General features: G+C 43.2%; 1 protein-coding gene across 2 annotated transcripts; it reads left to right on the top strand.

Moving 5' to 3' along the window:
* Positions 1-64: 64 nt before the first annotated feature.
* On the top strand, positions 65-22,671 carry EI24 (EI24 autophagy associated transmembrane protein). Of its 2 annotated transcripts, none has more exons than XM_081891127.1 (11): positions 65-222; positions 7,033-7,180; positions 10,199-10,344; positions 11,199-11,259; positions 13,285-13,351; positions 14,831-14,955; positions 16,463-16,582; positions 17,587-17,698; positions 18,765-18,876; positions 19,715-19,789; positions 20,961-22,671. In XM_081891127.1, exons 2-11 carry the CDS (start codon positions 7,139-7,141, stop codon positions 21,124-21,126), a joined length of 1,026 nt encoding a protein of 341 aa, XP_081747253.1. In that variant the 5' UTR covers positions 65-222; positions 7,033-7,138; the 3' UTR covers positions 21,127-22,671. The 2 variants fall into 2 exon arrangements, with proteins under 2 accessions (XP_081747253.1, XP_081747254.1); XM_081891128.1 differs by lacking the exon at positions 65-222 and adding an exon at positions 2,620-2,755.
* The last annotated feature ends 1,451 nt before the right edge of the window (positions 22,672-24,122 follow it).

Genomic DNA, 24,122 nt, shown 5'->3' with positions numbered 1-24,122 from the left:
CCCAGATTGCTCTCCGCGGCCACTCAAGGCTGTGTAAAAGTGACACAACCCTCCTGTTATGCAAAGCAAGGGAAGGCTCAGAACTACGTTTCCCAGAGGGCACCGGCTGTGTACAAAGATGTCTCTGGCCTTGGACAGGGGATCTGTTTGCACAGAACAGAACGACAGAGACTGACAGGTGTGCGGACACCTGGATGAGGTCTGTTTGGAGAGCCTCCGGAGGTAAGTTTGGACCTGGAGAAAGAGGGGCTGTAAATAACGGGGGCTCGGTTTGCATAGTATCCGGTTCTAAGGGCGGAAAACTGACGGGTCTTTTCGTTTTCAGTTTTGGATGAAAGCAAAATCAGGTTGTGGCTCAGGCAGGGCGCGGGCGCGGGTTTTACGCATTACAGAGCTGTGCTAGAGAATCTTGTGCATATGCATGGTGGAATATAAACTCTGTTTTCGTACTGGTGATTACAGACCCTCTAAGTTCCCCTATTTTCCAGGGACGTTGCTGATTTACAGAAGCTGTCCCAATTTCTGATTTGATCTGGGAATATCCCACTTTTCCTTAGGATGTCCCTCTTTTCATTGGAGAAATGTTGGAGGCTAAGAAGTTATCCAACCCCCAAGCCGCCTGAAGGCAATTCTGTATATATATATTTAATGTTTTATTATGTTTTTATATATGTTCAAAGCTGCCCAGAGTGGCTGGGGAAACCCAGTAAGATGTGTGGGGTATAAATAGTAAAATTATCATTTTGGAATGGGATGTCCCTATTTTCTTCGGAGAAATGTTAAAGGGTATGTGATTATATATAAACCAACTTACCTGGGGATAAGCACCCCTGAACACAGTGAGCTTTACTTCTCAGTAAACACAGAAGTACATTGTTAGTAGCTATAATCCAACTCAAGATTGATTGTGCCCCCCCCTTTTAAAATAGTGGATGAAGTTAAAACAGTGCTGCAAAAAACTAATGGTATATCTTATTGTACATGTGGACAATGAAAAATGTTATTCATTTAGTACTGCTAAGAAAATACGATATGCTCCTTTTGTGAAATGGAGGTATCAGATAAAGAAACTTAATAAAGATTTAACAAGTAAAATGCAAATGGTTGCAGGTTCAGTTTCCAGAATCTCCCAGCTAGGGCTGGAAGAGACCCTTGCCTGAAAGAACCGAGAGCTGCTGCCAGTCGGTGTCGACAATATTGGGTTTCCATTCTTCCTATGTATCTTTGTTATACCTGAATACTATGCAAGAGAAACTACTTAAACAAGTGATAAACCTTGCAGATCTAGGCACCACAACTTCTAAAATTTCATTCTTCTGTGACACAGATTCACTGGTGGTTTTCAGACTGTGCTGTAGGAAACCATAGGATTTCTCAAAAACTTTTAAGGATTTTTTTTCAATAAGGAAGATCAGTAATAAGAGACAAGCTTCCCTGAAAGGCTCCAACAACCTGCCGCCATAAGAAAATCTTAAGTGTTGGGGTGTGTGTGTGACTATTTTGCTCACACAAGTTTATGGTGAAACCCAATAGGCCCTGTAAATACCGTGAGCTCTAATTTGCATCCCAGAATGTATTTCAGTCTCCTCTACAATATTTTTGGGGACCTGGGGCTCCATAGCAGACAAGTTGATGCTGTAGATATTTCCTAAATGTTAAGAAAGGCTGAAAATCACTGGTATATTCCAGGAGGGGTACAATTCAATAGTGTCTCACCAAAGGCTGAACTGTTGAAATGCTAAGAGTTGAATACATATATGCTTGTGTGTGGAATTGGGATTTTAATCCACTTTTTGTGATGACGACTCTGAGATGACGGATGGGTTGGTATTCCTGTTTAACATGGAACTAAATATTGGCCTGTGTATTTTCTCTGTCCATGGATTGAAATCTTTTCAGGAGAGCATTGGTCCAAGTACATGTTTACTCAGAAGTCCAGCTGAGTTCAAATGGGTCTTATTCACTGAGGCAGCAGCGCTATGCAGCCTTGACAGAAAGTGCTGTTGACTTCGGCCGCTTAGTACTTGAGTTAATATTGGCTTTTATTTATTTTCTACAAAGGGGATGCAACCGAATAATGCAGAGGATATATATGTGTGTGTGTCTTCTCTAGACTGGAATCATCGTAGGATTGCAAGCCATCTGATTATTAATTTCCCTGTCACCTTTTTACAAATATTTACCACAGCTTTCAAAATAAAAGGGCAATGTAGTTCTCAGGTTTGGCTTGTTGGCACTGGGTAGAGGAATAAATATTTCAACAGGGCGAACCTTATGGATGTGTGTTTTAAGACAACCTGTAAAAAAGAGCAAAGCAAAAAGCAAACGAGCCACACACTGAGATGCTCTTAATTTTTATTTTCATTTGTCAAAGCAGGTCTGTGAGAGACTGAGCAGGGGCGTCTCCATAGCAACGCTGCATTCCCCCCCCCCCCTGAGGAGCTTCCCGCTTCCGTCTCCTCCTCCATTACTGCGCTTGCTCTTTACCTCGGGGAAAGGAGTGGAGGGGTGAGAATCCGCGGAAGGGCGCATGCGCGTCTCCGTCAAACCCAAGCCGGCCGTCTCGCTCCTTGTAATCCGGAGAGAGAGGCGGGAGGGGGTGCCCGGTGCGCCGCGCCTGCGCAGTGGCTTCCCGGTCGGCGCTGCCCAAGGAGCTTGTTATTCAGCTCAGTCAGCCTTTTCGGGCAGCTGCTTGTCAATTGCTTGGGTCGGGTCAGTAGCCGCCGCCGCCACGGACTCCGAGCGCCCTAGGCCGGCAAGTATCGAAGACCCCGTATGTGTGTGTGTGAGTGTGGCTTGCGACACACCTTTACCCTCCTCCGCCTTCCCTCTTCTGGGGCTCCCCCCTCCCCGGTCCCTCTTTTCCTAGTTGCAAGCCTAGATTGGGTCGGACCCTCGATCCGCTTCCTCCATGCCTGTCTCCTACCCACCCAGCAATATCCACCTACCATTTCCCTTTTGGGCAACCTCACACCTTTTTCCTATTCATAATCTTAATCATAATAATTTTATTATTTATACCCCGCTCCTCTGGGGTATAATAAATTACCTCGTCCTTAGAAACACTCTCTCTAATAATTGCATGCAATTGTGACTCTTCTTTTCGTTTGCTTTAATAACATAATACCACCCTTTTTATTTGTGCTCGCCATCCCATCTCTTCTCCCTGGTCTGCAATACATAACCTCAGATCTTTCCCCATTATATAAACCTTACACTCCTCCTCCAGTTTGTTGCTCTGGCACCTTCTCTCTGTTTGCTCTGACAGGCATCCTTCTGTCTTTTTCTGTTTTGGAGGACCACAAAACACACACCCTTCAAACCTTTTGTTTCTATTCCCATGTACACCCAAACCCTTTAAATCTTGCATCTGTCCCTGCAATTCAGCACTGCTGCACCCAGTTCTTCTTATCTGCCGTGCTTGAGATGCCCCTTTTCTCTCTAACTAATTTAGCTTCATCGCTGGACTCTTACCCTCTTTTTGCTTCATCCCCACACTCCATTTCCATCTTTTTCTGGGTGTTTCTGAGATCAATTCTCTGTTGAAGTGTGCAGCTTTATTTTCTCATGAAATGACCTAAATTGCCATTTTGAGGTGGAGTGGCTGTTCGTTGGCAGAATGGTGCTAAAGGTGGAAGATGGGGTGCATATCACTGCTGATTGTTTTATGATTTTCTGAAACTAGCACCTATTTGTATATATTGTCTAATTTATAAGTCCCACCCTCCACCACATGGTTCCAGAGTGGCCTATTTGCCCTGTGTGAAATCTGAGCTTCTGACAGCAGCAATGAGACTGAGTGCGATCCTAACCATATATACTCAGAAGTAAGTCCTGTTGAAATCAGTGGGACTTACTCCCAGGTAAGTGTGGCTAGGATTTTAGCCTGAACCAGGAAGTCCCTGGTTCAAGTATTGCCAAAGCCACAAATTTGTTACATGGGCTTGGTTCTCTCAGCCCATCATGGCTAATACGGGAAAAATAATACCGACGTACAAGACAGGACTAATGTAAGGATTACTAAGAAAATTTCTTCAGCTTTTTTTTAAAGTATGATATGAATGGTCAATGTTATCATTAAACTGAAGTGTAGCTTTAATATTGTAGGTTGTGTTGTGTACATTATTTTAGCTGGAGCACTCGGCAACTTGCTAGGAACAGCACAAATTCTTTTTTGGCAAGAGGATGAATGGATAGTGAGATCAACACAGTAATTTTGTTCTCAAGTAGGATGATTCAGTGAGCTGTGCTTGCATATTGTAGTCCCTAGGGTGGTGCTAGGCAGTATTTCATATACCAGAGATGGACAAACACTTGTTTCAGACTGAATAGCTTTTGTTAGGAAGAGTTAATGCTCATTAGTGAGGACCTGTGAGACCCTATAATACATAATTATGCTTTGCATCTAACTATCAAAGCTCCTTGCAGTGGTAAGGAAGTAGTGCTATCCTTGTTTAAAATGTGAACAAGCTGGGGCTTAATTTGGAAGGGATTTTAGTTGCCATTCAATATGTGCGTATTCAGAGCTATGCTCACTAAACTTCATGGAATTGCTGTATATGTATGGGACTCTAAGGCCAAATTTATACCGCTCATTTTAAACCAGTTTGAAATGGGTGTAATGAACCCAGATTCTCCAGTGGGGTTGTGGGAACAGTAGTTTTATGAGAATGAAAAACTTATTTGCTAACAGATTCTTTGTACCTTCATAGAACTATGCTTCCCATGGGCTCTGGATAGGAGCCTTCAGCTAACTGTGTGTAAAACTGATTTCAGTCTGTAGTAGTGCAGACATACCCTAAAGAGAAACTTTCTAATGACATAGAGGTTCTATATCTAATTGTTCACTTTGGAGTGACTGCGCCATTAGTGTGGTCTAACTAGTCTAAACCTGTGCTGAGCAAATGAAACACAAAAGAAAGCACACACACACATTCTGCTCTGAACAGGAACGTGTGCTTTCCTGACACTCCTTCTAATTACCTTTTGCTGAATGCTGGAGGCAAAATGTGTATATGAAGGCATATATTAATACGGAACTTGAGAATCCAATGCAAGACTAGGAACAATATGATTTTGTTCAAGATGAGTCACAAATAGTTTCTTTATAAATGCCAGTTGTTTGCTTTTCTATTTTCTTTATCTACAAAAATTGCTAAGTAGAATGATTTCACTGATGGAGATCACGGTGGTTGTCATTTAAAATAAGGTATAACTTGCTAGAATGGTGGCTCTTATGTACTTGAACTACAATGGAAATAACATTTCACACAGAGCTGATCTGACTCTTTAGGTAATTCCTGAATTGACGGTAGTTCCAGTGATTTCAGAAGCTTGGTAGTTTTTCATTATGCCAAACCACACAAACTATAGTTTGAAAACAATGTTTTCTGATGCTAGCTTTCCAGCCAACCCCAAAAGATGGTTTGTCAATTCAGACACCACACTAAAATACATTTGACACAGCATTGTTAGCTGTGTTTGGATGCCTGGATTCAGCCTTAGTCTAAATATTAAAAAATGCATTTATTCACAATTAGCCCAGATTACATTTCCAGCGGTGCTCCTCTATCCGCTCCCCTCCCCCTTGATTCACTGTCTGCTGTCTAAATGTAGATTGTAGATTACTTGGGGCAGAGAGCTTTCTTTTTTTGACACCATTTTGTCAAGTGAGATGTACAGTGAGCATGCTGTGTGAAGAAGCAGCACAAGGAGCGTACAACACTGACAAATTAGAACCTTACATTTTATTCAAATTTCATGCGCACTAGAATCAATTGCTTAGCCATTTTGAATATGGAAGACTTTTATTTCCTTTTAAGTGTTCGCTAATTACAGACATCCGTTTATCATTTGTTGGCTTCAGGTTTATTTTCCTCAAAGAGCTTTTTCCGCTGTGTAATGGGATCGCCATACACTTTGCCACCTTCTGCACTCACAATAAATATTCTTCGTGGTTAGGTTTGGTCACTATTTTAGCCTTAAAAGTGCAAGGACATCTATGAAGCATTGCTTTGTTTTATATTATGTGTGTAATTTCATAGCTGAGAAAGCGGAGATTCAGAATAAGTATGTGAAATACACTTTTTAGGGTGTGTCTGTTTTGTGACTCTTTACTTCCCTGCCTCCTTGGAACATATGTATTATTTTTTGGATGAAGGTAAAGAGTGATGTAGAGATAAAGGGAGATTTGGAGAGTTGGGTTAAAGGACGCAGATGGTTTGGACTGGTTTAGCATGTGGAGGAGGGAACTACATGCAGGCATTAATTCCCCACCTATGATGGAAACCACCTCCTGTAATTCTGTCAACATGCTTCACCTCACCTCACCCCACACCCAAACCACAACAGCTGAATGCTTGGGCAGTGTGTGAATGCCCAATTACTTGTGGTTGTTACGGCAGCTGGAATGTTTTGCAGAATCTTTGACATTATTATTTGAGTGTAGGTTGCAAGCAGCAAAGTTAGAAATCATCTCAGAACTTCATACAAACCAGAGATCCCATTATTACTGATATAGTCTTGGAAGTTGGAACACTTTTAAACATCTGTTATGCACTGCAGCTGTAAAGGTAAAGGGACTCCTGACCATTAGGTCCAGTCGTGACCGACTCTGGGGTTGCAGTGCTCATCTCGCTTTATTGGCCGAGGGAGCCGGCATACAGCTTCCGGGTCATGTGGCCAGCATGACTAAGCTGCTTCTGGCGAACCAGAGCAGTGCATGGAAACGCCGTTTACCTTTCCGCCGGAGCGGTACCTATCTATCTACTTGCACTTTGATGTGCTTTCAAACTGCTAGGTTGGCAGGAGCAGGGACCGAGCAACGGGAGCTCACCCCGTTGCGGGGATTCGAACCGCCGACCTTCTGATTGGCAAGTCCTAGGCTCTGTGGTTTAACCCACAGCACCACCCGCGTCACTGCACTGCATCTGAGAATGATTCAAATGAACACAACTGTTTTATTTATAATCCATCACAAGTGTGTTTTGTTTCTTCAGTAATGGCAATCTCTGCTTTTCTCTCTCCTATAAGGCTCGACCAGTTTTCCACCTCTTCACAATGAGACAGTTCTGGCTTCACTTCTTCCCTTCACCCTGTAGTTGATAGTTCTAGATGTGGAGGCAATGCTGGAGTAGAGATGGCAGACAGTGTCAAGATCTTCCTTAATGATCTCATCAGGGTAAGTCTTTCCTTTTTATTATGGCCATCTATTTTTAAAGTGTGTTTATAGGCTAAAATTTGATTCCAGTTGGATATTAAGATTTGTGGGTTCTAGTTTTCTAAGGTGCCAAGCAAGCCTCTTTCTCTCAGGCAGCACAAGCAAGGAGAGGGCTCAGACCCTCCATGGCTATTTCCATCTGGAGTTGCATTTTTGGTGGGCAATAAATGTGATGGTAGAGTAAAATCGTTCTTAAAGCAAATTTCCTTGGGGTCTGATTATGAAGGGCTATGCGAGCTGATAATAGGATTGTTCATACAGCCATGGTATGGTGCTATAAGATTAGGCTATCTGGTGTACCCTTTACCCTTCTTACACACTCTACTTATTTAGCTCCTGGTTTGTGGCAAACCATACGTCTGAACTGGAAAACTGGTTTACACTTGCCCTCAGAATTTGATTGTGGAAACCTGGCTTGAAAATCAAGAGCAAACCGCAGTGTAATACCCAATGTAATACACAGTGTAATATACCCCTCCAGATATTGCTGGTCTCTAAGTCCCATCTCTAACCTTGTGGAAGATGGGCGGGCATGAATTTGAGACTTCATTTTGCTTTTTCCAATCTTGTCTCCAATTATGATTCCATTTACCTTGTTGCTCAAGCATCTTTGGTTCCTTTCTACTTGATTCAATCAGCTTTCCCATCTTCCTCTATACCACTGTCATACTCCGACTGTTTTCTATTCTTTTTAGGGTTTTTTTTTGTCTGTACTCTTATTTCACACTTTGCAACAACCAAATGTGCTTCACACTGACCTTCCCGAATTTCATCTTGATATAGTTATCTCTGTGCAGCATTCTGCTACCAGTATTAACCCCCTTGCCAGCTATTTTGATCTCATTTAACCACTCCTCCGTTGGTTTTTTGTTTCGTTTTTTTGCATCCAGTCTATGTTTTCTGCTCTTATTTGGGAACTTCTAGAGGCAGCGTTTTGTATGCCATAAGAGTTCTGAAGTGTAACAGTTTACACAAGTTTGGGGGTGTTGATCCCTAAGCCAGCTGTTGATGGTTCAGGTATAGTGGTATCTCAGGTTAAGTACTTAATTCGTTCCGGAGGTCCGTTCTTAACCTGAAACTGTTCTTAACCTGAAGCAACACTTTAGCTAATGGGGCCTCCTGCTGCTGCTGCACCACCGGAGCACGATTTCTGTTCTCATCCTAAAGCGAAGTTCTTAACCCAAAGTACTATTTCTGGGTTAGCGGAGTCTGTAACCTGAAGTGTATGTAACCTGAGGTAGCACTGTATTGCCTAGGTTGATTCTGCTAAACTAATACAACTACCTTTGCAGGAAAACAAGAACTAACTCTAAACCCCTTTGCATAGGATGTACCTCTTGAGCGGCTTCCTAGTTTGGCACTATCATTCCCATTGGCAGGGAGATTTAGAAATGCTCATAAGTAGCTCTTCATGGTTCTGTCACAGCTTATCTTTTATCCCTCATTTTCCATCAAGCCCTTCCTTTCATCCTCTGTTCTTTATTCATTCTACAATCCCTTATTCTTAAAACCAGCTCTGCCTCTTACTCTTGGAACTCCTTCCCAGACAATGCCCACAATACTGTTTCAGTTTCTGTGTTCGGATCTGTTCTTAATAGCAGATTCTTCTCTCTCACAGTCCTAAGCATTCTAGATTTTTTACTCCCCCCCTCCTTTGTTGCTTTCCCTACCCTCTCACATCACGGTCTTGCAACCCAATCATGTGCATCTTTTCTCAAAAGGAAGGCCTACCTAATTTAATCAGACTTAGGACTCGGCTACATTAGTAAAGAAAAAGCGTTTTATATGTGTTATAGCACTGTGCAGTCTGGCCCGCCACAAGGTCTGAGGGACGGTGAACTGGCCCCCTCCATAAAATGTTTGCTGACCCCTGGACTACACAAATCTTTGAAGGAGTAATAGTTTGCCAAAAGAGAAAACAAACTACCCTCTGATGTCATTTTCTCTGAGTCCCTGGAACATTTAATCATTTTATTCTAGGTCACTGGGTAGCTAATACTAGGTGTTGCTCATGGATTGATCTTTGGCTAAAATTGAGAGTGCTGGAGCTCCTGCTTGGCTAGAAAGCCATTGGCAGACACCCAGGCTTGTCTTTTGAGAAAATATTAGATGGAGAAAGAAAATGTAATGCAAGTATCTGAGTTGTCCCAAACACTTGAGCTGTGGTTTGCCATATAGTACCATGGACTATGTGTGTACGTTGATTCCATTATTGCAGTATGCAGCTGTAAGATTTGGCATTAGGCTTGTCATACAGCATCCTGAAAACAAAATCTGTCTTACGTTGTCATGTTTCTAGACCTCTAGCTTGGAAATAAGTTCAAAAATGTGTAGATAATGTTTGACTGAAGTTTCAGAAATCCAGCAGGCGTTGCAATAGGCTTTCTAGTAGCTGGAGTTGCCTATTTATGTGTAAATTCTCATGGTTTAGTTGTCCCACTCCAAGTAGGTTTCCCTGAGTAAACCTTCATTTCAGACTCTTTCTTTCCTCTACTGGAATTTGGTCAATAAGATGGGAAGAGGGTATGGCTCATCTTTGAGCTGGCAGAGCAAGTGAGTCTTTCCCTTTCTTCTTCCTAAATTCATCCTGTAGTTCATAAATCAGAGTTGTCACAAAGTTATAGATTAATCTGTAAAACTCACCTATTCAGTTTTCCCTCCACAGTTTCCCCAAAACTTACTGAATTTGGGCCTAATTACAGTTGTACCTTGGAAGTTGAATGAAATCCGTTCCGGAAATCCGTTCGACTTCTAGAATGTTTGGAAACCAAGGCACAGCTTCTGATTGGCTGCAGTAAACTCCTACAGCCAATCAGAAGCCCTGGTACCTGCACTGGACGTTCGGGTTCCAAAGAACGTTCACAAACCGGAACAATCATTTCTGGGTTTGCGGCATTCGGGAGCCAAAACGTTCAAGTCGCAAGGCGTTTGACTTCCAAGATACGGCTGCATTTTGTCTCTCTCTCCCTCTTTGTTTAGGGAATTAAAGACTCCATATGGGGGATCTGGACAATCTCCAAGTTGGATGCTCGAATCCAGCAGAAAAGGGAAGAGCAGCGAAAAAGAAGAGCAAGCAGTGTGCTTGCCCAGCGAAGAGCACAGAGTGAAGAGAGGAAGCAGGAGAAGTGAGTTTGGGAGGGTTTGTTCGCGCTTCCACTTTCAATATACAAAGATAAGAAATATTTTACAAACCAAAGTAGGAATGCCTACTTTGATATGCCTACTATGCCTAGTGTGATAACGGCACTGTGGGATATATAGAAGTTGGAACCGTGTATTTTATACATGCAGATCCTACTTACCAAACACAATGTTTTCCATGGAGATCGTTTGTTAGGCGAGTGTTTGCACAACGAGTCTGTGATTTCCATTATTTCCTATGGAAATATTTCTCAGCCCCCCCTCGCCGCTTTTTCAGTGGTTTCTTCCTGAAGTGGCTGCAACCAAAGGAAAAAAAAAACCAATTTACCCTATCTCTCCTGCTCTCCGATTCACCCAATCCCTATCCCCACCTCCATGGTTTCTGCCTGAACATTTCTACCGACAAGGAAAAAAAACACAGAAGGAAGAAAACTGGCTGTTCAGATAAGTGAATCTATGGAGTGTATATGGACTTGGGCATAATGTATGGATAAGTGAATTTTTGGGAAGTGAGTGTGTGGATAGCAGGACCTGTGTGTATTTCTAAATATGGTGGGCTTTTGGAAAAAGAGAATTAAAAAGTAGATTTATTATTCTACTCGGAAATGGGTGTCTTGGTGGTCTCCCATCCATGGAACTGATCTGGTCCACATCTGCTCAGTTTCAGCATCTAAAGTTATCAAACCAACCACTAGGTTGTGGATAAGTGGGAATTTGACAAGAGTAATTTAAGGTATTTATTCTGGTTTTTTCCCTGTTTGAGAGAGAATTGGGCAGAATGTACATTCACATCGTCACTTTTCGGAAGCTCTCACACATTCCCCTTGTTTCTCTCTAGCGAGCCCCGGATAGTAAGCCGAATAGTTCAGTGTTGTGCATGGAATGGCGGTGTATTCTGGGTTAGTATATTTTTGTTGTTTTAAACATCTGAACATTACTGAAATGATTGTGTACATGTTTGCTGGCTTGCATGCAGGAATCTTTCAAATCGTGGAGCAAACCAATAAGTGACTTAAATCTTCCGTGTTAGATTGGTTTGCCAATGTTTTACTATCTCAAATCAGATTTTATTTTTTCAGAGGGTTCCTGAAAAAGGGATATGGATATGCAGCCTACTTAATTCTTCTGCTGCTTTGTTGCCAGTAATCATTGCCAGCTGCCTTCTGGCCTGCCCACAAAATGTCTATGAGCCACCGGAATGTCTAGACTTACATTTTTGGGGAATCGTTGCCTTCATAAACCAGTCCTTTCATTTGTGAGCCTATTTCTCAAACCTCAAAAACTTCTGCACATTCAGATCTAGAAGTGGTCTTGGGAAGAACGCCACTGAACTGAATTGTGTGTTAGAGCCAGCTCAGTCTTCTGACCTTGTGATTAGTATAGTGGATGTTCACAGCCTTGATTACCAGTATTTATTGTGGGTTTTAAATTTCCATTTAGAGTGTGTCTTGGCTGGTGAAGTTTTAGTATGGAAGCACTAAAAAGGAACCCATCTAATATGGATTTTGGCTGTATTTAGAGGAAAAGCCAGAATGCTACTCCAGGTGTTCTTTTGTTTTAATAGAGCTTCTAGCTCTTTCTCTGCTGTGTGCATGCAGACATATTAAAGTGCATAGGCAATGCAAGCTTAAGTGATCAGGGGGCAGAATTTGGGGACTATGGCAACAACCATTCCCCCCCCCCCCCAATGGCAGCCGTCTCTGTAACTGCCTCTCCTCAAAACAGGGGTGGGGGACCTTTTGGCTCTTTCCTGAAGTTGCTGAATTACAACTCCCATCATCCCTGGCCATTGGCCACACTTGTTGGGGCAGATTGGAGCTGTGGTTCAATAACTTCTGGAAGGCCAAAAGTTCCCTGCAACTTCCTTAACAACAACAAACAAGTTGTTCAAAGTGCTTCAGATCCCAAAATTAGCCAATATGATTCCTTCCAGATGTTTAGCACTATAAGGTGCATCAGGCCCAGTCTGCATGGCCATTGACCAGAGATGATAGGAGAGTTGTAGTCTAAATCTGGATTGCACCACATGAAATGTCTACTGTAGGTTCCATGTCTGGTCCTTCCTTGATAGTTAGGCTGTAGTGTTGATGGTCTAGCTTTATGCAACTCCATCTGCGTCCTTCATAATTCAGAGCGGATTAGCATATGCCTGTAGAATTCCCAACGTCTGTCGCTTTATGCTGTTCTCCACATACATAGAGATGCAAGTGCAAGGGGTTACTTTCTGATAGTGTTTGCTAAGGTGCATGGGCAATACTTTGTGTGTGTCGTCTTGTGCACCTGTCTGAATGTGGAGAAGAATAATACACACCTGGAGGAAACTGTAGACTTTGAAAGGGTAAACTAATTTGCAAATATACCGTATTGGCCTGAATATAAGCTTCACTTTTTTTCCAAATTCCGACCACGCAAAGTTAAAGTGTGGCTTAAATTCGCGACCTTACAAAAATTCACGACCTTACAAAAACGATATCGCTGCTGAAACAGACATATGGTAAAACGGAACAAAAAAATGTTTTCTTGCCGATTTATGAGCTTGAGACTGTTCATTTGCCATTTATGGGTGTGCCTGCAGAATTGTAGAAAATGAATAGCGATTTGTGATTTTAGCGATTGTACGATAACTTTTGCAGGCTTGCAAGACTGAAGGCTTAAATTGACACGGAGTTACAAGTCTACCAACTGCAGCGATTTTCAGCCTGTAACCCAATTTTAAGGGAGCGGCTTATATTTATTCGGGCATTGTCTTTTTTTCTCTCTCCCCCCCCCCCTTGAATTTTAAATGTGTGGCTTATTCACGGGTGCAGCTTATATTCAGGCCAATATGGTACTGGAGATTTCGGAATTATGGCTAAATTGTAGAACGGAGCATGTCTATATAAACATGTTAAATGGTACTGATTTCCTTCTTTGCTTCTTCTTAGCTTAGTCTCCTCTTGTTCTATCAGGTATTTATACCTGTACTTCAGTCAGCCACAGCACAAATAATCGGTAAGTATTAGAAGTGCCTTTTATTAGCTGCACCTGGTATGACAACTTTAACTGTTGACCACAGTAGTGCAGGCATTGGTGACTTCAATATTGAATTACTGCAATGTCCTCAGTGTGGGGCTTCCCTGCTGCTTGACCTAGAAACTTCAGCTGGTGTAGAAGGCTGCAGCATGCTTGCTGATGGGAGTGAGACCCTATCAGCATATATCCTCTGCTCAGAGATCTGCTGTGGTTTCCTATTGGTATCAGGCTTTCCTGTACAGTTCATTGGTGCCTGCAGAAAACATTCTTGTTTAGGCAAGCCTAGCCTGGCAAGTAAATCTTGATACGTTTTTGATCTTTTTTTCTGTTAATTTTAGTTGCCTTTAAATGTTTTAAACTGTTTTATTGATAATTTTAACATTTCTTGTAAACCCATTGGAGGTTTCGCTACAATCAAGTGGTGTATATAAATAAATAAATTTTGATGGAGCTGTTTATGAGTTCCATCTGGTACACAGGCTGAGACCCTACCTGCCCGCGGACTGTCTCGCCAGAGTGGTGCATGCTCTAGTTATCTCTCGCTTGGACTACTGCAATGTGCTCTATGTGGGGCTACCTTTGAAGGTGACCCGGAAACTACAATTAATCCAGAATGTGGCAGCTAGACTGGTGACTGGGAGCAGCTGCCAAGACCATATAACACCGGTCTTGAAAGACCTACACTGGCTCCCAGTATGTTTCCGAGCACAATTCAAAGTGTTCGTGCTGACCTTTAAAGCCCTAAACGGCCTCAGTCCAGTATACCTGAAGGAGCGTCTCCACTTCCATCGTTCTGACTGGATACTGAGGTCCAGCGGCGAGGGCCTTCTGGCGGTTCCCTCGCTGCGAGAAGCCAAGTTACAGGGAACCAGGCAGAGGGCCTTCTCGGTAGTGGCGCCCGCCCTGTGGAACGGCCTCCCACCAGATGCCAAAGAGAAAAATAACTACCAAACTTTTAGAAGACATCTAAAGGCAGCCCTGTTTAGGGAAGCTTAACCTAATGTTTAATAGGTTATTGTATTTTAGTGTTTTGTTGGAAGCCGCCCAGAGTGGCTGGGGGGACCCAGCCAGATGGGTGGGGTATAAATAATAAATAATATTAAATAAATAAATAAATAAATAACTGCCAGGAGACAATTGCTCGCATCTTGGTTAGCCAGTCATCAACTCATGGCAACATGAACCGTGTGCACAAGGGACCTTGGACTTGTTTCAGCTACTAGCCTTGCATGCCAAACCTCTTTGGAAACCGATGGGAATCTTCAAAAATAATTGGGAACCTGGTATACAGGGGTCTGGCATTCAAAAGCGGGCTGGGTGGGAACTGCTAGCTTTTCCCATCTCCTTCAGTGCACCTACAGTAGCTTTTTTTGGCTCCTGTCACAAGCCTTGTAGAATTCACAGTACTTTGGTCCCAGACATTTGTGTGGCTGATTTTTGTATCTTTGTCTCTGGAAGGTGACCCCTCCTTACACGGTGATGTCTGGTCCTGGCTGGAATTTATCCTCACCTCCATCTTCAGTGCCCTTTGGGTTCTTCCCCTCTTTGTGCTGAGTAAAGTTGTCAATGCCATCTGGTTTCAGGTAGGTGACCTTGCCAGGAAGATGTTGCTCCCTTTTGTGCAATGCTTGTCAATTGAGGATTTCAGTACTTGTCTCACTAACACCAAAGTCTTGTACAGTCATATCTCGGGTTAAATATGCTTCAGGTTGAGCGTTTTCTGGTTACGCTCTGTGGCGACCCAGAAGTAATGGAACACGTTACTTCCGGGTTTTGCCGCTCGCGCATGCGCAGATGCTCAAAATGACGTCACATGCATGTGCAGATGCAGCGAATAGTGACATGTGTACGTGCAGACGCGGGTTGCGTTTGCTTCAGGATGCGAATGGGGCTCCTGAACGGATCCCGTTCGCATCCAGAGGTACCACTGTACTAATTTATTCAGAAATAAGAACACTATATTCATTGGTGCTTATTCTCTTGTAAGTACATTTAGGATTGTAGCTTAAGGGTGTATCTCATTTGGCTGGTCCATATCTATTTATATCTGTATATCCATACACACAGGGACACGGGTGGTGCTGTGGGTTAAACCACAGAGCCTAGGACTTGCTGATAAGAAGGTCGGCGGTTTGAATCCCTGTGACGGGGTGAGCTCCCATTGCTCGGTCCCTGCTCCTGCCAACCTAGCAGTTCGAAAACACATCAAAGTGCAAGTAGATAAATAGGTACCGCTCTGGCGGGAAGGTAAACGGCGTCTCCGTGCACTGCTCTGGTTCGCCAGAAGCGGCTTAGTCATGCTGGCCACATGACCCGGAAGCTGTATGCCAGCTCCCTCGGCCAATAAAGCAAGATGAGCGTCGTAACCCCAGAGTCGGCCATGACTGGACCCAATGGTCAGGGGTCTCCTTACTTTTATCCACACACACAAACTACACACACGAACACACACACAATGCATGCAATCAGACACACTTGGATATGCACACATACATCCAGTAATTTTAAGGTCGCTCCCCCTAAGTCTGCTGTTCCAGCTTGGTCCCCTTTCGGTGTGCATATTGCAAATTAAGCAGTATGTAAAGTGAAAATGGATGCATGTCTGATTATGTACCAATGATGTGCACCTCATGATTGGTTGTGAGCGGCCTGGAGGAGGGTTGGATCTCATCAGTTTCCAAAGCGGAACAAAGTAAAGTGATGGTATTAGGAGAATTCTATTACTGCCCTTACTGCCACCTGTTTTGAGTGGTGTATTGAAAGCTTTCATATTTCATTTCATTTTTTAAGGAAGGGAAACAGCACCTTGGAAGTTAAAGCAGCTGTGTTAAAATGCAGGACAGTAACAAATGCTACTGACTCTTACCTTAGGAAGAACATGAATGAAATCCTTGGCTTTCTGATGAGATATTCTGTGTTTTCTTTTAAAACAAACAACTACAGATGTTTTACCCGAGATGGTTTATATTTACTATGCCTGTTTTTGTTCCTTGTAAAAGCTGTATTGTGATGACATTGTCCTGTAGTAGTGAGAGGATTAAATATTGTCTTAAGAAATCAGTTTTGCAAAAACATTTCCCTGTGTTTCAGGACATTGCTGATCTGGCTTTCGAGGTGTCGGGAAGAAAGCCCCAGCCTTTCCCCAGCGTCAGTAAAATCATTGCTGACATGCTGTTTAATCTCTTACTGCAAGCTCTTTTCCTCATCCAGGTAAGAGCAAGGAAGGCCTGGCATCTCTTAACAACAACCCAGTTACTTAGTACCATCAGTATATGCAAATGTCTGGCAAATTTAAGACTAAATAGAACTTTTAGTTTCAGAAATATTGGAACTCACAAGTGGAGAATACTTTTGTTTTTATGAATCTTTTATTTGTAAAGGGAATATTTGTATGAGTTAATGCTTTATAGTCCCTTTAGAGCTGCACTGTAGCTTTGTATTTTTGTCCTTCCAGGCTGTGAAGCTTTATGGCCTACATTTTTGATTCTTTCTTTCTTTTCTTTTTGCTAGATTTGCATCGTTGTTGTTAATAAAATAAAATTAAAAAATAGCAAGGAAGGCCTGGACTCTGGCTGCACAGACACTTAACAGAATAGTAAAGAATGGGACCTGAATATCACCTAGGCCTTGTACATCTACACTGTACATGTAAAGTATATTTATACCCCCTTTCCCAGATCTGACTTCTCCCAGGCATCATGGGAACTGTAGTTCATCCCTCACAAATCTGACAGTTCCCAGGATTCGGAGCGGGCGGGGGGGGGAAAGGGAAGCCATATGCTTTAAATGAATAGTGTGGATGTGAGCTATGAGGCAAAACCTGGCATCAGTCAGGCTTTTAAGAGACCAAACTGTGCATTCAGACCATGAGGTACCTAAAGTAGAAAGCTGCTCAGGAAGCTGCATGCAGGTAAAATATTTCCAGAAGACTCAAGGGTGTGAACTGAGTTCCTCTCCTGCCACGCCGCTGTAACGTCTTAAGAATGATTACTTAAGCAGCTGTTGCCTCGCAGGAATGGTGGCAGGAATGATGGTTAAACTTTAGTGGTGCCCAAATGGGTGGCAATTAATGGATGAGAGAAGCAAAAGCTTCTAGTCCCTTCATTTTTTGCTTTTTGGGGGCTAAATGATGGTGCTTCTGTTGTGATCGGAAGGCACCTGCTTTGCAGATAATAATGCCTCTTTTTAAGTTGATTCCTTCTTGCCTTCCGCAGGGAATGATTGTAAGCCTGTTTCCCATTGACATCATTGGCCAGTTAATTAGCCTGCTTCATATGTCGCTGCTCTACTCACTGTACTGCTTTGAGTATCGTTGGTTTAACAAAGGTAAGTGCTTCTCTTTGCTTCCTTATTCAAATAGCTGAGTTTTCTTTAAAGCTTTGGGCCGGTCCATACATATTTACCTTTCTTTTGTGCCTGGGGTCTCTGTGGCAATTGAGGGTGACTTGCCGTAGATTCTGGCATATTAGGCGACTGGGCGTATAAGACCACCCCCCAAATTGGCAGCTGCCAATTTGGGGGGTCGACTTATACGCCCAGTCTTATACGCGGCAGCTTCACTGGGCAGTGGTAGTGGGCGGCGGGCTCCATGCTGGGAGGAAACTGCCCAGCGATGCTAAGCCGGCTTTGCTGGGCGGCTTCCTCCCGGCGCAGAGCTCGCCGCCCACTGCCACTGCCCAGCGAACCCATACCCGGCGTATAAGATGACCCCTGACATTTTAGAGGATTTTCCGTGGTTAAAAAGTCGTCTTATACACCGGAATCTACGGTAAATGGAAGGGTCTCAGCACCAGATTTATGACACTGTCATGGGAGCTTTTAGCGCAATCCACCCATCCCATGTGCTTAATGGATATAAATGTTATTACCACCACAGATGAGATCTTGATCATCTATGAACTGTCCCTCTGGTGGTGTGTCTAGGATGTTGGGGTCAGGTCAAGGTCAGGTTCATTTCTCTGCTGCTCTGCAGAGCAAATTGGGAAATACCTTGAGAATGTTGCAGTATTTCAGTCTAATCTACTTCACTGGGTTATTGTGAGTTTCTTAAAATGTCTCTCTGAACTTTATGGAGGAATGCAGTGTGTGTGTGTGTGTACACTTATCCAGAACTAATTCCCGCAAATTCAGTGAGACGCATTCCTTAGTAAGCGTGCCCCAGCTGTGTGCTGGCAAAAGACCATACCACAATGTATGACCCAAGTTTTGGGCATCTTTGTGAAACTCCCATTTGTTGTGAAACACTGAGTTCAACTGCACAAGTTTGCAAATGGCATTTGAGGGACTTCCGCCCTTTCGATGTTGTTGCAGAGAGATCTTGGAATGTGAAATCCAGTATCTATGTGTCTTTGCTTTCTTTTAACCACTTTGTGATTGGCTTTTGTCATGTCAGGAATTGAAATGCATCAACGATTATCCAACATTGAAAGAAACTGGCCTTATTACTTTGGATTTGGCTTACCACTGGCCTTCCTCACTGCAATGCAGTCTTCTTACATTATCAGGTGATTTGTTCAGATATATTTTCTTTGGATATTACAGCAGGCAAATGTAGAATCAAATGTACACAAGATAAAGCAGTGGAACAGGAAGGGAGGGTGTGAGGTTAAAACAGCCACCCCGACCTGGTGCCCTCAAAATACTTTTGAATCCAACTTGCATCATACATTACTATTGACTATGCCGGCAGGGTCTGATGGGAGTGGTAGTTCAATAACTATCTAGGGGGCATCAGTTTGGGGGAAACTGTGATGAGTGCAACTAATATTGAGTGAATGATAAGAAAACAGGATAGATGGTACTGGTGTGGGGCAGGGAGATAAGTTGTAAAGACAATTTTTGAGTCTAGGGCAGGCATCCCCAAACTCGGCCCTCCAGCTGTTTTGGGACTGCAATTCCCATCTTCCATGACCACCTGTGTGCCTCGAGTAGGATTAGTGCCTCTTAATTGTTATCTCAAATTAGTGTTGGTGTATATTGAGTGTGGGAAAAGATCTTGATCGCTGACCAATTTTATTGTTGGATTTCTTAACATTAAAAACGGCTGCAGCAAAACATTGCAAGGAAAATGATTAGACTTGCTTGTGCGATAAGAATTTGCCCTGAATTTGCTTTTGCATTTCTCTTGCCTATGCTACCCATTTCTGCAATGTGGATATATACTTGTGTTCAACTTGCACAATGTTATTTGCTCGTAGGTCGACTTTCACAGATCTACAGAGATACCCTTAGCAGTAGTTCTGTAAACATTGCTGCTTTATCTTGTGCCAATAGGCGCACGTGTGTGAACAGAAACCATCTCATAATAAGAATGCTCTGATTAATTTCTTATTTCTTTTCCAGTGGCTGTCTGTTCTCCATTCTTTTTCCTCTGTTTATCATCAGCGCCAATGAAGCAAAGACACCAGGGAAAGCATAGTATGTATTCTCTCTTCCTGTATGAAATGATGGAAAAGAGGTCTACCAGTTGGCTATGAAATCTGTTCAATTCTTCACGCTGCTAACTGCTTCTTGCCATCTTTGTGATTTAGTTTAACCCTCTGTTGGTGAACTAGATAACTTTGGGAGCCCTGACGGCAAGTTTAACATTCTCTGTATTCCTGATGGGCAGTGTGGGGTGTGCTTGCTATTTGATCAGCAGAAACTGGAGTGTTGAGTGGAGAGAGAGTCAAAAGAGGCATTTATCTTCTGTGTAGAGTAACCGGGACAGAGTTAAGATTCCCAAAATGACTACAGGTGCCACTTGCGGAGACGACTTTAGTAAAATGCTGAGACTTGAATCTCAATAAAGCAAATTACACGTTGCTGAAGACACTATCCTATCTGATGCATACTGTAGTGTATACAGTTGCTCCCAACTGTGCTCATCTACAAAGATATTTAAACCCTGAATGTCCTACAGTCTGCTTATAAAGTACTTCAGTTACGGCTGCATGAAATGTCCTTAGACTGTGTTATGGCCCTTAGAGTGCACACACATCGGCATATTTTGTATGTTTTGTGTTGTGAACTGCCTTGTGATCTTCAGATGGACAGTATGCAAATTAATTAATTACCGTAGATAGTTTTGAAAGTGTTACTTTTAGACTGCTTGGAAGTAGGGCTGTAGAAAGATACTCGCAAAAGGAGCATGTGCACCTGCGTATAAGATTTCTGAGTCTAAACAATTGCAAATCAAAAGACAGAATTTCAGTGCTAGGTCCCCTTAGAACAGGGCTGAGAAACCTTTTTTCCCCCCAGCTGAGGGCTGCATTCCCTTAGGGCCAGTTTTCCAGAGGCCACATGCCAGAGAGAAAAGTGGGTGGAACAAAGTATGTGATTCATTCTTTTGCGCAGTGGAGCTTCATTCCAGCTATGCAAAAGAAGAGAGGATTCTATGCATGTATATGTACATGCAAACATGCACTCCCTCTCCAGGCAAGCAAACTAGAGCATGTCCACTAGAGTGTGGGTCAGGGCGAGTGAGGGGTGTGGCTTGGGGAGGGAGTGGCCTGAAGAGAAGCACATGAATTGTGCTCCGTTCTTATTTTGGACCAGAAAGCCTTTGGCTGGGAGCTAATAGCCATTTCCCCCCCTCCTTGTGTTCCAGCCACTTCCAGCTGCGCCTCTTTTCCTTGGTGGTCTTCCTCAGCAACAGACTCTTTCACAAGACGGTTTACCTTCAGTCTAGCCTGAGCAACTCTGCTTCAGCCGATCGACTTCAGCCCTCTCCACACTCATCACCTGCCAGACAAAAGGCTGCTTTGGCGCACTGAACCATAACCAAAGCAGAGGGGGGCGGGAAGAGTACTGTTCCTGGCTGCTGTATACATGGTCCTTTGGTGCAGGGGAGGGCAGTCAGTGTTCTGCCAAGGGGCTTCTGCATCCTCCTCCCCCCTCCCATCATTGTCGTGAGCCCCAGTTGAACACCAGCTCTGTGTCACACTGAGCGTGTGGAGTAAAATATTGGGGTGGGGGAGGGAAGGGAGCAGTAGAGCCTGGGTTTTTTAAACACCTTTTGTGAGTTTTTCAAAAGCAAGGTTCTTTGCTTGTTTTCACAGCATGCAATGAACCTGTGTCTATACTGGTTGGTGTTTTTTTGTTCGTTTGTTTTGTTTTTGATACTTCTCCACCTGACCCTGTGCCATTTCCCCCTCCTGATGAATGATTTTTTTGTAATGCATATTTTGTCGTAGCTTTGTGATAACGCTGATGGGGTCTTCACGATGAACCGCACCAGGAGTGTTTGGGTTTTCTCAGTGATCGTAGTTCTTTGTATAGCATATAACTCAGGTCAGGATTTTGTAATCCCTGTTGTGCTGAAATGAAAAGTGGATCATGTAGTTCTAGGTTCGAGATCAAGACACAGAGTAGGAGGATTCCGCCCTTTTTTTCTTTTTTGGTATTTGGTGACATCTGTACAGTTCTTTCTGCCAACTGACACACTTTGGTAGTGTCATTTTAAAGGACCTTGATGAGTGCCACTCAAACTGTTTTATGCTGGAAGGGATCTGCTTTGATGGATGAAACCAATTCCTAACCTTAACAGCAGAATGTATGGATTTTTTTTTTTTAAAAAACCTACATCCTTGGAGCTCCCCAACCCCCCAAAAAACTCCTTCTGAACTTTCAAAGGGAAAATATGAAAAGCGTACGGGTAAGTTCAGGCACTGAAATGGAAACATGTTAAATCTGTGGCTGGGGTTGTAAAAATTGCAGTATAATATTTTGTTAATGGAAAGAGGTAGATGTGTGTAAAAATTAGTGTCTTTATAGATCCTGGTGGTGTTTGATGGCAAAAACCACAATGGCAGTTCCAAAGGATATCCACGAAAAACAAGAGAACTCTTTTTCCTACAGCACTTCTGTACAGGGTTTCAAGAGGTGTCACTATCTTGTTAAATCTAGGTATGGTGGGTGTGCATTTGCAGCAAAAAGATTTCAAGTCACGGTTAAGAGACCTCCAGCTCATATGCAATTGTTGTCCCAGCCAAGTCAGAATGATGTATGCCGAAGAGCTCCTGTGTGGTTGTAGTTGCAGCTGAAACTAACTGCTAGTCAGCTCAGGATATGTGATATTTGTATGTATCCGTCTGTCTGTGTGTACATATGTAACTGTGTATACACAAAGGAAGTGCAAATGATCCTGATTTTAGACAGTGTTTCTCATGCATGTCAAGACTTCTGTAGGGCCGAAAACTATGAAATTCAAAAAAGCCCTTTGGTTTTTGCAGAACTGAGGTCAGTCTACAGATAAACCTTTTCTCTAGTATTTTCACACTGAAATATTAAATTAAAATGCAAAAAACTCAACAACCTTACACGACCTTGAATTGATTTTGTGATTGAATTTTGAAGCTAATTTCATTGTGGTGCTGATACAGGGGAGGACTTGGAGTTGCACTCACTGCCAATTTCTGTATATTTTGGAAAGTTGCATTTGGATACCTTTGAACATACTGGGTTGTATCCAGTTAAGTACTACTCATAGTAGACCCATTGAAATTAATCTAAGTTTGGCATGCCCATTAACTTCAACTAGTCTATGCTGAGTAGGACTAGCACCGAAAACAACCCAGTGGAACCACATTTTTAATTATAGTACCCGAGATCAAGGAAGGAACAGGTTTTCATTTATTCTTGGATATACAATCGTACCTTGAAAGTATAATGGAATCCGTTCCGGAAGTCCATTCGATTTCCAAAACATTCAAAAAGCAAAGCGGAAGCTCCTGCAGTCAACTGGAAGCCCCATCAGATGTTTGGCTTCCAAAAGAACAATTGGAAGCTGGAACAGTCACTTCCAGGTTTCAACTGTTTGGGAGCCAAAACGTTCGAGAACTAGGCCATTTGACTTCCAAGGTACGGCTGTAATAGGATGCCATTTGAACTAAGATGGTGGACTGAACCTTTCAAAACTGCACTTATTTTTGGGTTTCTTAGAACTCCCAAGGCTGATAGTGAACTAATACTTCTTTTAAAATAGGTTTTCTTAAATTGTTTCTGTACTTAAAGATCTAATGGCTCTGGTTGTCTGAGACTACACAGTCCTAAGTAAGGAGGTAGACTCCACCGTGGGAGCAGGGCCTAGGCGGGAATGTGCTAAAGTTCTGTCTAATCCAGTTACATGGGATCAATTCCAATCTGTTACCTCCAAGGATGTGGACAGGCTGCTTGGACAAGTGAAACCGACCACCTGTCTCCTTGATCCTTGCCCATCCTGGCTGATAAAAGCGAGCCGGGAAGGGCTGGGCTATTGGCTCTGCGGGGTGGTGAATGCTTCCCTCTGTGAGGGAGCCTTCCCAGACCCGCTGAAAGAGGCGGTCATTAAACCGCTTCTTAAAAAAGACCCGACCAATTTGGCCAATTTAGACCCGACCAATTTGGCCAACTATCGCCCAGTCTCAAATCTACCATTCTTGGGCAAGGTGATTGAGCGGGTGGTTGCTGAACAACTCCAAGCACGCCTGGAGGATGCAGACCATTTGGAATCCCTTCCAGTCCGGATTCAGGCCTCACCATGGGACTGAAACTGCCTTGGTCATGCTGGTTTATGATCTCCGGTGGGCTAGGGACAAAGGCGAGAGCTGTTTCCTAGTTCTGCTGGATCTCTCAGCGGCCTTTGACACCATCGACCATAACATCCTTCTGGACCGTCTAGAGGAGCTGGGGGCACTGTTATACGGTGGTTCTGCTCCTCTCTCCTGGGCCGTGTCCAGAAAGTGGTGTTTGGAATACAGTAGGGACACAGGTGGCGCTGTGGGTTAAAGCC

Source organism: Podarcis melisellensis, assembly GCF_964234715.1.
Source record: "Podarcis melisellensis genome assembly, chromosome: 15".
NCBI classification, from domain to species: Eukaryota; Metazoa; Chordata; class Lepidosauria; order Squamata; family Lacertidae; genus Podarcis; species Podarcis melisellensis.
Note: the sequence above shows the minus strand (reverse complement) of the source record. Positions and strands in the feature narration are given on the sequence as shown.

What these genes read in the sequence shown, in the direction of transcription:
- EI24 (XM_081891127.1), top strand. Translation starts at nt 7,139, where the DNA reads ATGGCAGACAGTGTCAAGATCTTCCTTAATGATCTCATCAGG. An exon ending in GAAGAGAGGAAGCAGGAGAA is followed by an intron (nt 10,345 to 11,198) that starts GTGAGTTTGGGA and finishes GTTTCTCTCTAG; the next exon opens with CGAGCCCCGGATAGTAAGCC. An exon ending in AAGCTCTTTTCCTCATCCAG is followed by an intron (nt 16,583 to 17,586) that starts GTAAGAGCAAGG and finishes TGCCTTCCGCAG; the next exon opens with GGAATGATTGTAAGCCTGTT.